General features: G+C 43.8%; 1 protein-coding gene across 3 annotated transcripts in view; it reads right to left on the minus strand.

Annotated features, from left to right (window-relative positions):
- Positions 1-777: 777 nt before the first annotated feature.
- The window catches only part of LOC104044040 (potassium voltage-gated channel subfamily KQT member 1), a 437,069-nt gene continuing 419,919 nt past the window's right edge, over positions 778-17,927 (minus strand). For all 3 annotated transcript variants that reach the window (XM_064461907.1, XM_064461924.1, XM_064461916.1), the window contains exon 7: positions 778-2,092. In XM_064461907.1, the coding sequence (XP_064317977.1) occupies positions 1,937-2,092 (156 nt within the window). In that variant the 3' untranslated portion in view covers positions 778-1,936. The remainder of the gene's footprint in view (positions 2,093-17,927) is intronic.

Genomic DNA, 17,927 nt, shown 5'->3' on the forward strand with positions numbered 1-17,927 from the left:
CTACAGTGTACCAGAAGGAAGTTTCACCTTGTGTTGGACATAGAAGTCCCTCAGCCCTTCTGCTGAAAGCTGCACTACTTTTCTTCTGAAACTCTGTGGCAAAAGGATCTCCAGGGAGATTTATTTACCTGTGGCTGATGAAATGGCACTTACCTTTGGTGTCCAGTTGCCCGTTTAGCTCTGAGTGGCCAGAGTCAATGAGCTTATATGAAGGACCGTTGCAGAAGCTCATGACCCTGACTGGAAGCCAGGAGCAACTCAATGCTCTGACAATGATTACTTACCATTTTCCCATGTTACATGCTGTATTTGGTCATGTTCAGTAACTCTGTAGTAATCACACATGATGGAATGGCAGCTTGTCAGCTGATTTAATTAAAACCACATTGCTTTTTTTTTTTTATTGCCTCTCACATCATTAATATTCTGTCTAAGACGCGCCTGCAATCTAAAGATTGGAATCAGTCTTATTGTGCTCTTTCCAAGCTTGAATTCCCAGACACACAAACCTGGGAAAGAGTTTTAAAGGGACAGGTAATAGTTAGAAACTAATTTGATTACATTGAAATGGACCAGTCATTGGTCCAAATAAATGCTTATTAAGGGACCAGTCTTTCAGGTTGCTTTTAAATGCAGTGCAGGCTTTGCTTCCATGGCTATGAGTGGGAATAGAATATATTTAGGATTTCCCAGGAATCAGGTCTTTGCTCTGCAGACTTCTGCTCATTCAAATGGTTGGTTATGCAAATATATTAAAAAGACTTGAGTAAATAACACTGCACCCTTATAAGCTTGGTTTATTATTTACATATTTAGCAACAGAGTCGTATTGTCCCTTTTCTGGAGTGCCTGGCAAGGTCCATTTCAGAGTGAGAGCATAGCAGCCAGATGTGCATTCGACATTACAAAGAAAAAAAAAATCTATCATTTAAAATTATATACAGCAGTTTATTTAAACAGTGATTAACTTTCATCAGCAGTATGCGTATTTTTGTTTTCTTTAAGAAACCCTGCCATTCTCAATCACAGCTGCACTCCTCCTGCAGCTCCCTGTTACTCACTGACTTGAACGAAGCTTTACAGATATTTCACAGCCAATTACCATCCAGGTTTATTATGTTAAAATTAAGGCAACTGGAGTCAACAACCACTGCTGAATGAAGGTAAAAGCTTGAGAATATTTTGCATAACAGTCATCAGCGTAGCTGATAGCTATTACAGTGTTCTTGTGCAGTAAGCCTACGCAGATACTATCTCTCTTGCCTGTCTGTTCCAACATGCATCTCATCTCATTTGCAACCCTTTGCTTTAATTAGCTGAAGCCTTTGCTTCAGTCTTTCATATGTCAACCAGCCTGTGTACACTTCCATATTTTTAATCAGTAGCCTGTTGTCTTTACTTTGTCATTCGCACTAGCATATAAATCTGCCCTTCTTATGATCCTCACTGCTTGGTAGAAGTCAAAACATGCTGTTTAATTTTCCTGTTCACTGATTTCCATTTGTTTCATGTTCAAATGCTGGCTCTTTTCCCCCTTTTGGGCATGCTGTGAGCATTAAACTTAGTGATTAAATGCCAAAAAACCAGTCCTTTTCCCCTTCCATGCCCACAAATGGGTCATCCTAATCCTTACTTGGATGCTTACCTCAACAGCGTGCCCTGCGCGTGTGCAGTCAGCCTAAATGGGGCTAGCTGCCTGGGACCACCATAGGCTGACAAAGATTAGCTAACAATGGCTAATAAAACAGGTGCAAAACTTATGTGCTCTCTTAGGGTCGTGACTGGCTTTTTGCTGCTTCTTCTCATTTTTTAATTTAATCTACTACAGCAGAATATTTCGTTTCACCCATGACACAGCTGAATCCTGGGACACCAAGACTTAAAAATAACCAGATGTAAAAGAATAGGAGGGTGGCATCTGGCTGTCCTCTGGCTTTCAGATTTTCTGGTTCACTGGGGGGGAATCTGAGGCTGTCTGTAGCTGTCTGACAGGTGTGGTGGCTGGCCCTGACATTTGTGCCAGTGGCTGATCCCCGAACTGAGCCTGGAGTGTGTTCAGGATGCCGTCTAGCTTCTGGTCCATCTGCATGACCTGTTAAGGAATCAGAAAGCAGACGAGGTGTCAAATGGTTGCACATGCTTCTGGTGAGAGGCTCTCTCTGGCCAAAAGCTCTGGGAGGATAAAGCCTGGCAGGGAGCATTGGTGTTTGAGGACCACTAGTTTCTTTGAGTTTTGTCTAGCCTGTTGCTCTAGGAAGGTTGAATGAAGCTACAGCCACAGGGAAGGGTGTAAAGCCATGTGAAGTGGCAGTAGAATGGCAGGACATTGGTGGCCCGAGCACTTGACCGCTTGAGTCAGCCATTTTGTCTCCCAGCCTTTTCCCTGGGTTGCCAGCTTCTCTCGGTGATGATGCATCCTGCAAATATCTGCCCTGAAACTCTCTTTTGCTCTTTGGTTTATCGTGAGTGTTTTTTCCCACTACCTCTCCCAGTGCTTCACCACCCTTAGTTGTAGGACATCATGCTTTCCATTACTGTCTTGGGAAATGAAACAGCTCCCCTCCCTTCACACTGTAAATAGATGCCTCTGTGATACATGTTACAGTCAGAGATCCTACCAGATATGGTGTTTATTCCCATGCATTGTTAAGAGGATAGCCTACTAAAAACCACATAATAACACCAATGACTTCATTAAAAAAAAAGAACAACAGTTCTATAGGAAGCTTGACATGCTAATCCCTCCTCTCATTTCTTTTCTTTCCAGCTGAAATATCTAAGGCATAGTCCTTAGGCAGAGTAGTCTTCTCTAGTTATTTTTTAAGCAGGGAAAGGCAAATCTGGATTTTTAAAGGGATGCTGCTTTTATATTTTCCACTGCTTTTTGAAATCTTGGCCTCTATCGAGGAGCCCCCAAGCAGGCATTATCCTGTTGTTCTGGTAAGGCTTGCTGTCACTGCAGATGGCATCCTGCTCACCTTAGCATCAGCCAGTGGGATGGGCTGGGGACTGTTGACTGCTCTAGTTTGCTGTAAAGGCAAAACTGTGGCCAGCATCCTGTAAGCAACTGGGATCACTTCTAAGGATGCTTGAATACAGTGCAGCTTTGTGTAACAGATGAGCCCAAGAAAAATGAGCATTTTGAAGAACATTGGATGGTTCACTTTACAGTTATCTGCTGTGAAACTCTGAGCCTCTGAAAACTGTGATCTGTCCCAGTGGGTCTAATAAAGTGATAGCAAACCTTTTAAAGTGATATCAGATCTAAACTGAGCTTTCAATAAGAAGGGAGTCAGAGAGAATGAGAGAGTGAGAGAGAGAAGGATTCCAGCCTTTTTCTGTGCAAAGATAACTTTGGAAATATCCATTGGCAGCATGGACTGAAAGTTTAGCAGGATGAGATTGCTTTAAAAACCGAAGCAAAGAAAGTCACCTTATCCACTTTCCCCTCCTCTGCCTTTTCTCACTCCAAGTGTCTACTCCCCTGGGGGCCCCCCAAACCTCAAGGTACCAGGAGATTATTCAAGTTATATCATTTTGGCAACTGCTATTATTCTCTCCTATATACAACCTGCTGTGGGAAGGAGGAGTGGAGTACCTCTCCTACCTCATGAAGGAAGAGATGTGCTCATCTCTCTTTCATTTCTGCTTTCATGACTACTGTCTTCTAGTAGAAAAGTCCCTCTTCCTGTCTCTTCTTTGGTGTGGGTGTGGGTTATCTGAGGCAATATTTTCAAGCAGCAAGGAAGGAGCATTTAGGGTAAGGGTTAGATAGTATAGCCCTTCACTACGATTTTTTCCTGAGTGCTTTCAGCTGCATGGCTGGTGCTGCCTGAGCAGTGACAAGGGTGGGCAGGGCAGGGTGTGTGGGCATGGGAGGATGGGGGCTGCTCACTGCAGCCCTGCCGGGTGCAGGGTGGTCGGTGCCAAGCCTGCCTTGGGATGAGTCACTGTCAAACAGCAACTTGAGTAAATATTGACACTCTTTAGTTGAGGGGAAGGTACCCTGGGAGAAGCTGTGTCCGACGGATGTGCAGGCACCACCCGGCCAGCCGGACCCCATGCCACCAGTAGCATCTTTGCCTTTTCCCTTATCTAATATGCTGCTAGGAAAGAGCAGTCGATGCTGCTGTGGAAGGTCTCTCTCTGTGGTGTGGTCACCAAGAGAAGCACTGACAGTGCTCTCATCTTGGGCACAACAGCTGCATACTCTGCTCAGCACTAAATTGGTTGGAAGTCTGGAAGCCACTAGTGATTTAAGGGTTAAGCAGCATGGAATTAATTTAAAAACCACAGCCTTTATTTTCTCCTCCATTCTTGAAAAGCCTGTTTGGCTGATGCTGGTAATGACTCAACAGAATCTTTCTTAAGCAGAAATGTTGCGCAGAGCAGAAACTAAAGCAGAACTAATACATTACAGTAGGGTAAAGAGAGGTGTAGGCAGGGAAATGGGATCAGGCAGATGAAAGACCTTTTGGGGCTTTCTTTTGTGAGGCTTTGTTGATTTTGATCTGCACACTTGATCTTAGATAAGCTATGCCTGCATATGCCATAATTTAAACTCGCTGTATTTCTCTGTATTTTGCCAACTCAGTGAAAGAATGTGATGGGGAATAATTTTATGCACTTTTCTTTCCAGGAGAGGAGGAGGGTGGAGAACGTAAATATTCATTTGTAGGGAGGGAAAAAGAGAAATTCATATATACGGGAGTAGATTACACTACACTTCCGTCACACCTTCCACTCAAGGATCTGCAAATATTTCCTGAACATTAATAAACATAGCTGCTCATTTCTCCTGTGTCAGCTGTATATATGGGAGGGTTTTAATGGCCATTTTTGAGATTAGAAGCAGGACCCTGCAAAATTAAGTGACCCGTAAGAAGATCTCTTCTAATCCTTAGCTTTGTTGTATTTTATACACAGGATCAAGACACCACTTTCTGGCTTCAGATGCTTTAAAATATGCCTCACTTTGAACATGCAACTACGCTGGTAAAACTTTAGTCAGAAAGACAAATTCTTAAGTACCTTGTCGAATCGGAGCCTATTAAAAAGGGGTCAAATTTGGAGGCTGGTTAACTGTGATTAAGGAGTGACAAAAGGAGAGTTGTGGGCACTTCGAGGCTTGACTGAAGTCAGTAGGATGACTTGCAGGGTCAGAAGACTTTTCACATATATGAAGGTTTTTCACAAGAAAGTCCTGGTTTTAAGTTTCTCCAAACCCACCTAGCAGCAATTACTTTCCTTAAGCCCAAACGGAACAAGTTGCCGGTTTTGAGTAACACATCCAGGCAAGCACACGGGCAAAGGGTTAAATTGAGCAACATGTTTTTCGGCTGAGTAAAGTGAGAAGCCATCCAGGGCTGGCTGCAGAGTTTCCAGAGAGATATGATATGCCCCTCACAGGCTCGGTGGAGACAGGTGAGTTTGGCAGCTGTCCACGGGCAAATGGCAACAAAACTTCTGTTCTCCCACATCACAAAAGCACTCTGGAGACGATCTATAAAATTGTTAAAATGCTTTTATATCCTTTCAACTGCCCTGTAGAAAGGAGACTTGCAAAAGCAGTTTAAAATATTACACTGTTGTTATTGGGGCTATGAGGTGAGCTGAAGGAGTGTTGAAATGTACATTCATTTTAACATCCCCCTGTGAAAAGGCGCTGGACTCCATGGTGACATGCAGGACTGGCAGTCAAAGAAAATGTCTTCCAACCAGCTCCAGTGAGTCACAGCAAGCCCTGAAGGGGAACTGGGTCAGTCAACGTGTGGGACGCAGGGTGTCCCTGCCCTTCACCTTGAGCACCAGGTTTGCTTTCAATCCCCATGTGCTGTTTGAGGTTGGTTTTGACCCTCTGTGAAAGCCGGTGTCTCAACCGTTTATCTAAATACCCCGGTTTACCTCAGCGAGCTCCTGCTGCAGAAGTGCCTGTGTAGAAGGGGATCCTAGGAATGACAGCAGCATGGAGAGGGAAGGCTGGATCATGCTGGGGATTTGCCACATGCTGGACAGATTCCTAACTCCCCTGAGAGCTTTTTTCTGACATGTTTTGCACGCACACCCACCATAAAAAAAATGCATGTGCGGAAAACTCAGCTGGAGTAGCCACATAGTGTCCCCCAAATCCTCTCACTTTAAGCCAGAAAAACATCCCTCCCCTCAAGTTGTGCCTATCTTTTTAATATGACTTCTGGAGGCTGGGAAAGCCAGTATCAATTATGTGCACAACACACTGACTTGAACTATTTCCAGAGGAGTAGCTGAATGGGAAGATGGTCTGCTGGAGCACTGAAGTAAATCTGTAAACCCACAAACATGCTCATATGCTGCTAAGTAGGTGGAGCTTTGTATCAAAAGCTAAATCCCATAAATCAAATAAAGTTGCTGTCACCTCCTTAAGGCTCTCCTCTCTCCCTGCCTGTAGTAGTCCTACACAAACTGATCAAAATGGCAGAGCTGTACAGCCTTTGCGCAGTTGTCTGCAACATGTCTGGGCTGCTGGTACCGGGATGCAGCACAAAATGGAAGAGGGAGAGAAGGCAGCCCAGAGTTGTGTTACCAATCAAAATGTCACAGCGCAACAAGTTCTGCTTTTGGTTAAGCTGGATTGACTTTGGCTTCCTGTTTGCCTCACTCAAGTGGGGAAAACTATGAAGCTGTGCCCACAGGACAGCCCAAGGTGTCATGGCAGGGGTGGAGGACTGTAACAGCCACTGCATTGTTGAGCCCCATCCCCTGCTATCAGAGTTGCTGTACGATGCATGCTTTGGATCTAGAAGCCCCACAAGACATCCAGGCTTCCTCTCCCTGACACGTAGCCCTCATCCCACAACAAACTGTGGACCTAAGCACAGATGACCAAGAGCCACCAAAGCACAATGGGCCACAGGACGTGAGCAAGGGCATTCCCAGAGTGTCTGCAAGGTGTTATGTGATGTTTTTCATCTGCCACTGCAAAGTCAACCACATCTGGGGCCAGAGCTGCCATGGCCAGCTGCCCCATTGCATGCAAACACAACATCGCAGCTCAGGGTTTCTAAACCATCAGAGTCCTAAGCTTAGCCCAGTGAACACCCCTTTTCTGGCCTGACAGGCTTACCACCACCTAGACGTGCCCCCAGGACCCTGCCATTTCCTCTGTTTCCAGCAGGTCTCTGTTTGCTGCAGGTCCTGGTTCCCAAGGTAGCTAAAATGAAGCTGGATCCACTCACTGCAGCTCTTACAAAACGGTGGGTAGGATTTATTTTGTATGGAGAGAAGAGTGTATGTGAACCTTTGTCTGCCATGAGCTACTCTACCTGCACATACTTATTTCTCAATATTCCCAGCTTGTTATCTGTGATAGGTCACCCAAGGTCCAATTCATAGGAGCAAAAGGTATTAATTTAGTACAATCAGATGTGATTTAGTTGAACTAGTGCAATCCATTTTATGGATGCTTTCATTTCTGACTCATGTAACGTACTGATTTGGCTTAAGCTCATTGTCCAGAAATTCGTGCTGTTTTCCCATGTTGACCAGGTCTGTCACATTATTTTCCTTCTCATACCAGATGGTGGACTGATTTGATTAGATCCTGTAAAGCCTATGTTTAGCTTTATATGCACATCTGGTGTTGTAGCTTCTCTCTGCCTATAGTTACACCCAATTATTCAAACATACTAATTGCCTATCGTACGGTCTGAAGTCCGAACTGTTTATTTTAGGAATTGCTTTATATTTTAGCGTGTTCCTGACTGGATTTATTGCTGTCCGGAGACTGCTGATTCTGGGAAGGGAAATCTTTTCTCTACAGCACTTCATGCAAAACTGCCTCCCTTTCACCTTGCGTGTCCCCGTTAGAGAAGTTTCACTGAAGTGAAATGCTGAAGCCACTGAAGCATTTTTTTGCTTCCTTTTAGCATGGTCAGACAATGTGAATGTTGATGTAGCCTGTTGGTGGCAGTCTGTGAGGAAGCAAATGGACATGCCAGCCATAGAGACCACAACTAGTTTGTGGAGATTTCTCCTGTGCAAGGTGCGGCTGTAGTGCAGCCTCTGTGAACCTGGTCCAACAAAGTGCTTATGGATGTGAGTGCTTGAAGCATGTGATGAGTCTTGCTGAGTTCACCAAATATTTAAGTGCTTTGATGGACTGGAGCCAGAATGGTCAACAGTTTGCAAGACTATACCTTTAGGATAAGCTTTTGGAGTCCCCTAAAGTACTTATACACACATATGCACGGAAATATATCTGTACCATTTCTTAAGTCCCTGAGAAACGATAATTGGCATCTACCATGGCATCCTTCATGACATGACTTTGGCATTAATATTAGCAGAGAACTGGTGGTTTGTCTCTCCTCTTAAAACAGCAACAACAACAAGAGGGCTTTGATAAACAGACTCCCATTAACTGACTGTTTTTGGGATGAGTTGTAACAGATTTGGAACTGGCCTGATTCCTAAAACAATGCTGTATCTCAAAGCAATGTTGCCAGGTGGCATGTACTCAGGGAAACATCTCACTGTGGTATGTCAATGTCTTGTAGCCAGTTGACAACACTCTCTGGCCCAACACTGAGCCGTGCAGCTCCTTCTTTGTTCTGCTGAGGGTGCAACTAGCACAGAAAGACCAGCTTCAGTCAATGAGAGCTTTTGCCACTAACCTCAGAGGTCAGGTAAACAAGTAGAAGCTACACTAAGCACGCTTCCGTGACAGCCTGTTGTTCTGGCAGACCCAATTCTCCATGAACACCAAAAAATATATAAAGCACCAGACTGTCTTGTTTGACTTATTCTGCATACCCCTTAGCAGATATTGGTTGTTTATTTTCATTCCGTGAAACTTATCTAGATAAGTCCACAATTTTCCACGCCTCCCTTCCTTTATCCCAAACATCCCCACCCATTCTTAGGTCAGGTGTTACAACCTTTGGTGGCCTAGAATATAGTAATCTTTATTTTAAGTATAGCTTCATTTGTTTTGGTTTCCATCTACCTTTCCTGTTTAAATGAAAACACAAAGGTCCATCCCTCTGCACTTTGTTCCTGGGGTATTTCCTGTCAGTACCCTTTTGGAAAGCATTATATTTTTATATTTCCTATGCCATGCTTGCACTGGTGAACCTCTGCAGTAAGACCTGTGGTTTTGGTTGCTGCTTCTGGTGTAAGATGCCACTTGCTTAATTGCTAAGCAACTCTCAGGAGTTCACCCCTGGGTTTCTAAAGCAGGCCTGGTCATCACACAGATTATGTTAGCAGTGTTACTGCTTCAGGTAAGGGGTGATTTTTTTTTAAAAATGAATCCTGGCTTCCTAAGTAAATGAGGTTTAGCTGATGATGTATCTATGTATATGTTGCCACAGCAGCTTTGGAGTAAGCTGGCCAGCTTCAGACACATTTGCCAGAGAGACAGAGCCCTTACAGATAAAAAGGTTGGACGGATTTCTGAAAGTCTGGCACTTGTGCAGAAGACAGACATCCAAATTAGTGCCTCGTTGAAGGAAGGGCAGAAGAGGAAGGTGAACTGTATTATTAGACCCCAGAGAATCCACACAGGATGCCCTGACCACAGGAAAAGCTTTATTCAGCTCTTGCCCCTTATTAGCCTCGGATAATCAACCACAAAATACAGAGCCACAGGAAACCAGGCAGCATAATTTCTACTGCTCCCATAAGTACTTGTTTCTAGCTGAAGAAGTTCAAGCGGTGCCACACTTTGAGTGGACACAACCATAACTTTCCACAGCTACCATTACGCAGCAGCACTTGGCTGCTGGGTGTACTGTTACTACTGAGGGAGTTTGTCCCATTTTAGCTATATGCATATGCATCTGTGTGTCTGTTTCCAGCCAGTGCTTTGAAATGTTTGGTTTTTACCCCTCATTTTCCCCCAGTAAGTAAATCAGACTTTGCAGGGCCCCCTCTCTCTTGATTTACATACATAAAATACACAAATGGTTATTTTTGTTGTTGCAGGACATTTCATTCTTCACCCTCCTCCAGATCCTGCTCAGATCCTCCCTGTAATCTTGCCATCTCTCTTTGCGACATCGCTCTTCAGCCACACCCTGGATGACGCACTGCCATTTCTCAGCTCATTATATTGTGTGGCTACAAGTCCTTCTGCAAAACCAGCGTGGAAAGAAACAACACACAAAAATAACAAAGCTAGTCCAGCCTCAAAGGTGGATATGCAGCTACTGTGAGTCACACCTTAATTTCACAATAGAGCAAACTTATGCTCCAAGATGCTGATTAATTTAATTTTTAAATCTTTAAACAATACTGGACAGAGAGAAACAAGAAAAAGAAAATGCAGCACTGAGTATTTAAATGGTGCCAAAGAAATAAATGACCTTAGCCTTTTACTAGATGGCTGTGATAAGCTCAGCATTTTAGATGGGTGCGATGAACTCAGTATTTGTGCTTCACCTAAACCTTTGAAGAGGTGATATCAAGTTTTCTACATTCTGATTGTTTTGCCTTTACTTTTCCTTTTTTTGAGCTTTATTAAATCTCCTCCATGAGAACAAAATCTAACTCCACCAGCCTCATGGCTAGATAGGCTTGACCAGTTCCTGTAATGGGGAAGACACTTTGGGCTGTGCTGCAGCTGGGTTGTTTCTTTCAGCTTAGTTGCAAGGATTACTTACTGATACTGAAATCAGTGGGCAAATTCACTTAATTCAGGTCTGTTGACCTGACATCTAGCATCTAGTTAGCACAGCTGATGAACTGTATATGACAAGGTAACATCTATATGCCTTATGGCAAGCATTGATACACAGCTGCTCTCCATTGACACTCACACACAAAAGCTTTACTTCAAATTATCAGTCCATCTTTTCTTATAGATTGGCAAGAAAGGCAAAGAGAGAGGGAGAGGGAGTGTTATTATTGGGAGGAGCACAGGCATTATGGTGATGGTGATCTAGATAGTAAGACATGTAGGTACTAGAAAAGTTCCAGGCAGTTCTTGTAGGACTAGACCAGGACTTCATAAACCCAAGCTCCAGTCTACTCCCTAGCACAGCCTTCTTACATTGAGGACCTGTCACTTTCTGGATGAGTCTCACCAATATTTTGTTAACCACATGAATCAAACAATCTGCCATTTCTTATCTTTCTGGCATGAAATCACATGAAATTGTGTAGGTTTGCATCTTGGTACAAAATAGAAGACAGAGACCTACAAAAACTAAGAGCAATCTAAATGTTGACTGAAATGTTGGCTGTAGGAAGGAAGTAAGTTGTATTGGCAAAAAGAACAGTCCCTGTTAGAAGAGGACAGGAGGAGAGAAGATGGTGGTGCTCCTTTGTCTTTCCCACCATTGGCTCTGTGAGGATTGAAATGGACACGGCAGAGCAAACACAGGGCTGGATGTGTGGCACGGTGGTCATGCCAGGAAAAAAAAATTTAATCAGGAAACAAAAGGATGGTTGTCTAGGGATCAGAGGATGTCACTGGGAGGCCACCATCTGGGCTTCTATTTTCAGCTCTGTGAAAGAATTGTCATGCCGTTTTAGCCAAACCCTGTAGCAAAACTAGGGTCTGTGTGCAGATTTGTGCCGATATCAGGAAATCAAGCCTACAACATGCCTTTCGTTGTTCCAGGTGAACTTGTGCCTGGACACTCATTTTGATGTTCCCTATTTCAGTGAAAGCGATGAAGTAAGCTTGATAGGAGCTTAAGGGTCCTGTAAGGGTCTTGGAAAATGAAAACTGTACCTTTGTACTATGCGCTGTTGAAAAGGGTATATGAAAACTACTGCCCTTATTTCTTCTCTACTCTGCATAGGACAAGTCTCTAGGTTCACCTTTATGTAACAAATTCACTGAAACTCTCACACCCTTTGAAGGATGCCGCAAGACTTGCTTAACGCATGCAATGCAATTTGAGGAAGAAGCTACAGAAGCACAACATGGGGCTATGTATTTAAATCATGAGGATTACAAAACACCATTGTTTGCTCATTAAAACACAGAAACCCAGAGCAAGTAAAATATTATCAGACAGCGCTGATTGAGGGTGTAGCAGTTCATGATTCTTACTGATTCAAACATGCTTTGCTGAAACCTTTGGTTTTAGCCTGTCTGGCTTATCTGTCATTTGATGGATTTTACTAGCTTGCTTGTGTATACCGGACCTGATTAACAGCACTGCCACACACATATTTTTAATGAATTCTTGAAAAAGTCATGGCAAGTGGGTGGACACAGGGCTGTCTGGTCTGGTTTTGCAGCTGCAGTGACCTGACATTGAGGGTGCCTGTCTGTCTGTTCAGTTATACCAAGCCACAGCATTTGGTCCCAGATCAGCAAAAGCCACAGGCATAAACTCTTCAGGAAAAGCAACTACACAGCAAGAAACGGTTTGTGACTTGAGCTGAGATTGCTCAGCACCTGGAAGGGTCTGAGCAATACGTAGGGTGTGACAGCATAAATCAGTGCATAAACTGGCTATAGCTACAGTAACTGTGGATGCAGAACATCAGAAGAGATTGCAGGGAGAATGAATTTGACTGGATTTGTCTTTTCTCTCCTTCCCAAGCTAGAGAATGAATTGCACACTATGTTCTGTAGCTAAAGAGATGTCCATAGGCATTTAAAACACTGACTGAGAATAGAAGACTGTGTAAAGCAGATTTTCCAAATCCAGAATCTCAATGGTGGACATTTTCCATCTCTTTTGTGCTTGAAAAATAACAGAGAATTTTGAAAAATCAGCATGACTACATCCCCAGGGGAGACTCGAATAAAGCATTAATTAAAGTAAAGAAAGGGAGGTGTCTTATTTGAACTCTGCTGAGCTAGATGGATTACCTATGAAAGCTGGCAGTGACAGGACAGCTGTATGAAGAAGCCTGTGGCAGAAGTACCGGTGTCTTATACAAACAACAGGAGACAGGGCAGGAGACGCAAAGCCATAATTGCCAGATAGATTTCTTCCTCATGAGGCACATGCTAAGTCAGCAGAAACCTGCTTCAGTTTTCTGTTGCAAGGCACTGCACTGTTAATTAATTTAAAAAAAGCCTCGGTTATACCTACTATCGCTTTTACAGCTCTTTAGCCTTATACTTCAGGGAATACTGCTGGGGAGAATATTATAGATCTTGTTCAGAGAAACAATAATTTTTCTCTTGCATGTCTCTTCTTTTTCAGATATCATTGCAGAGAAAAAGCACAGCAATAAAACGGGACAAGTATTAACATGAACATTGAGGTCTAGGAATATGAGAATGGCCTGGTGAGATTTCACTGTCCCAGCATTTAGTAAAATAATTTAAACTAGTGCTGCAGTTTAATTACCATTTTGGGTTACTGGCTTTTTTTGAGGTTCTAGAGGTAGAACTGGGAAGCCATGGAGGTCTTCATGCCACTTTCTGCTGTGGGGGAAACCAGATCTTTTTCAGGTCGATAAGCTAAAATTCTTTAATAAAGTAGGTACTTGTTGGGACTACTGCGAACCCAACAGATTTAATTGCTTAGCTTCACATCTATTTGCTCTTACATTGCTTTTACTCACCGTGAACTGACTTTGATCTACTAACTCAATATAATCTATAATAAGTCTAAGCCGTATTTAAAAATGCCTGCGTTATTTGTTGTTATGCAGTATTTCTCATCCCTTTAGAGCAAGCGTGTTTAACTCCATATGGAACTAGTTATCAGTGAGAAGGAAAACAAGATATCTATCTTTTTGTTAATTAATACTTTAGAAAGTTTTCACTTTCATGTTTTAATGCATATTAAAAATCCCAGCTGTGACTGGGTGGTTGTCTTTCTGCACCAGCAGAGTGTAAACCAAAAATGACCATCACCATGAATCCATGACATTGAGGCTCTGGTTTTGGCTGCCTGACCACTGTGCTTGGTTTCCTTCACTGCATGCCCAGCCCTGAAATCAGGATGAAAGAGCGTGCTTAAGCCCTGCTGCTGCTGAAAGGCATCGCCCTGCCCACCCCAGCTGCACCGGCCTGCTCTCCCTGTGCCATACAGGTCCACAGTCCAGCCTTGGCTGGACTCAGCAGCAAGCCCAGGAGAGCTGTGCAGCACAGCAAAGCCTACCCATGTAGGAGAGCTGCCTCCAACCTGGATCCCAGGGCCACAGATGCCTCCTCCTCTGTGCGTAAATGACTCTTTTACTACTTGCATGTTACACAGGAACGGGGGAAAAGCAAAAGCCCAAAGTGAACCGGGGTCATATGCTGTGCTCCAGCTGAGGCACTGTGTACCCCACAAAAAAAACTAGGGTTCTTTACCCTGCTTTCCCTTACCTCCGGTATAGTCAGCTGAAATGTCCATGGTAAGGCACACAACTGCTTTTGTCTCAGAATTTGAGCTAAGGTTTTAATTACTGATAATAAGGAAGTAGATTTTCTATCCTGCAAAAAGATTTAAAATAAAATAAAAAAAATTCCTCCAGACCCCCAGACCATGCCAAACCTGCGTAAAAGCAAATAATTTCTTTGCCAAGAAATCTGAATTTTTCCCTTAGTTGCTAATAATTTGCAGAAGACAAAATCAGTGTGAAATACATGTCCCCACAACTTTTCATCTTTAAAATCACTGAAATACCTCCATTCAAATCTTCACTTGGTTTTACTTATTTTTCCTAAAGAGTTAATCAAAATCAATATAATTTTCTGTAATACAGCAGAACCTGCAAATTTTGTGAGGGAAGAAGCAGTTCGATGTAAAAATCTCCTGCCAGCTCTAATTCAAACACTTGTGACTTAGCATATGCCAAAAGGGCACATGGTCTTGCATGGATGGACAGCATGGGAGCCCCAGGGGCCAGCCTCGCTTGCACAGCCCAGGGAGGAGTCTGGTAGACCTGCAAGCCAGGAGGTCTCTACTCCCCTGAGGTATTATGTGCTCTGGAAGGGGCACCAGGCCATAGCTGGCACTGTGCCGAGCCCTGTAAGGACAGGTTCATTTTGGTACTCTCCTCCTCTCCTGGTAATGGCGGGAGATGTCCACCCCTCCTCTCTCCTGGCCAGGGCAGCTGACATATGTTGTACTACCTGCCTGCTGCTCTTTATCACATGCAGGGAGTGGAAGTGCCTTGATTCAAAATAATTTTGTATGATGCATTTATTGGCAGCCAGCTATTAAAAAAACTCTCCTATACCCTGCTAGCCCCAGGTGGAGCCCCACATACATCCCCTGGGTGCAGGGCTTCCCCCAGTCTGTGGAGGCTGTTATTTTCCTTGCCTCTCTGATTTAGGCCCTGGTGCATGGTGTTGCCCCAGTTACCACCCTTGGGTGATTTGGCTGCATAAACATCATCACTATTTTGGGGCTGGTGCCCTTCACTTCTATCCCCAGCCCTTACAGGAGAGACAGAGGGGAGCAAAAGCCATGCGCACAAGGGGGTACCGGTGAAAGCTTGCATATCCATGCTGCCAGCCAAAACACCATGCCTCCCCCGCAGGCTCCTGCTCATCGTTTCCCTCCCAATGGCCTCCCCTGGGAACTCAGGTGAGCAGGGCGAGGGGTTACTCAGCTGCAGACGGTTGTGGTGCTGTACCCCAGGGCAGAGCAAACACCTTGGTACAGGATTTCGGACTCAGTTCTGTTTACCCGCAGCACTCGGGCACTGCTGGCAAATGCAGCAATCTGAAATATCATTTTAAAGCTGGCCATGGCACTCATAAGTGGATCTGCACAGGCAGCCAGGGAAGGTGAAATCCTCTTGTTAGCCACAGGGCAGCACGGTGTGACAATTAGTATGTTAAGCAGAGCTGAGAGAGACTTTTGTAATGAAAGCGAAATCTTGGCTGGCCCCCAAAATCTGCAAAGGTTCAAGAACCTTTCAGTAAACCTGGATTGAGCCTTGGCAGATTTATAATTTCAGGGAGGAACAGTTAAAAACACCCTGGTTTGTGCACGATTTTGAGCCCAGACCCGGCCACACTTGGCACTTTGGGGGTTTTGCTTTGGGTTTTTTGCATACAAACCCAAAACACAATGTAGACTCAGCAGGGAGGAACCGATGCAAACCAAAACTGCTGAGTTTTGCACAGCTCTAATTATAATCTCTTCACAGTCCTGGTTTTATTTATTATTGTTTGTACTGTGGTAGCAGCGCGGGGCTCCAACCAGTTTCAGGGCCGCGCTGTGGTAGGTGTTGTAAAGGCAGAAGAAGGAGGCAGGATCCCTGGCCTGAAGAGTCTATAATCTAAATAAACAAAATATATAAAGAATGAAAGAAAGACATAAAACACGTAAGCAAAGTGATTAGGGGGTGTTGGCAAGACAACTCCTTTTTCTTAGCATCTACCTCACCCACACATGAAATCGTGCCTATTTACTTTATAAACTCTTTGGGGTCAGGGCTGCATTTTACAAAATGCTGAGGGGGATGGATGTGACAAATGACTGGAGCAATGGAGCTGCTGGGGGTGGCAGCAGATCGGCAGCCCCCAGGGTGGCACCTCCAGATTTCGACAATGAGGGTGGTGGTGGGAGGCAGGTGATGGGGAGACGGGTGGGGCAGGGACAGAGGAGACAGACTCCCTAGCTTGGTCAGAAAAACCATTGCGTGTACCACGATGACCTCAGACAAGTCACTGGACTACTCTGTGCTGCAGTTTCCTCCAGGGTTGAGCAGGGCTAAAAATATTTCCCTATATGGCATAATTCTTCCTTGATATAAACTGCTTTGAGATACTCAGGTGAAAGGTGCTAGCGGAATGCAAAGATTTATTTTTCATAAAACTCCTCACATATTCTCGTCACTGCCAAGTCAAGGCCTGAAGCCAGGAATCTTAGAGATGCATATATCTCTCTCACTATATATATATCTATATATAAAAATACATTTATGAAAGAGGCCAAGGTATATTTTTTGGAAACGAAGCCTGAAGTTAGATTTCCTAAATCTATATTTAGGAACTTCAATGAACAGCCAGATTTAAAATCAGGAGAGTTACTTCTTTAAATCTGGATTCAGGAGTCTAACTATAAGTACTTACTTGAAAATGTTTAGCCACAAGCTAGCTGGAAATTTCATAAATGAAGCTTTTAATGTCTGGGTTTTTTTTCTTCTAGGATTTAGGTGACTTAAATCCTAGGTGGGCCAGTTATTTTATCCCAATTATTCACCATTCTGCAACTATTAATTAAAACAAACAGGTCTCTGAAGCTATTTCTCACAACAGGGAAGATTTATATCTGAAACTGAAGCCTGTTTTTTCACTGCGTCTATTTTCTACACTGCGTAAACATCCAAGTTTGTTATTGCAGCAATCACCAGTGCAAGCTCTCAGAGTTCCTTGCCAGGCTTGTGATATTTATTGTTTGTTAAGTCCCAGCTCCTGGAGTGAAGGGATTAGATGAGAACCTCGGCTTGCAGTTAAAAAATGATATAACTTTGTGCTGGACCACAGGGCTGGTGAGAGAAATGGGAAAACATGAGCAGAATGTACAGTCAAGGCTCCAAACATCAGAAAGGCGGGCAAAAAAGAAAACCCCACATGTATTATTATTTTTAAAGCCTAAGGACTCTTAAACCAACCTCCCCCTTATAATTTGGAAGCGTGTGTGTGGGGGGGCCTGACTCATGGTTTCTGACTGCCAAAGCATGGCCATAGTGGGGTTTACTCATTGCCTTATGGCTGCCCGGAGGTTTCTCACCAAGGGGCTGCTCACCCCTCTGCTGAGCTGCACGTGTTTGTTATCACCTGGTATTGGGCTACTGGCACTTCTTTCCTTTTAAAACAACCTCACTGAGGCATTCGTTTTTGAAAATATCCTGTGCAAGGAATTACCCAGACTTGGCAAAGAGAGACAATAGGTCAATTTCTGGCCCTTCCAAATCTGACAGAATCCCTTTAGCTTTCAAAAAAAGAAGAAAAACAGAACTATTAAAAAGTCTCAGCTGCCAAATAGTAAGTCCGTAACAATGTAAAGCAAATGTAAATATTATATGAT

Source organism: Phalacrocorax carbo, chromosome 1 (genome assembly GCF_963921805.1).
Source record: "Phalacrocorax carbo chromosome 1, bPhaCar2.1, whole genome shotgun sequence".
In the NCBI taxonomy this organism is placed as follows: Eukaryota; Metazoa; Chordata; class Aves; order Suliformes; family Phalacrocoracidae; genus Phalacrocorax; species Phalacrocorax carbo.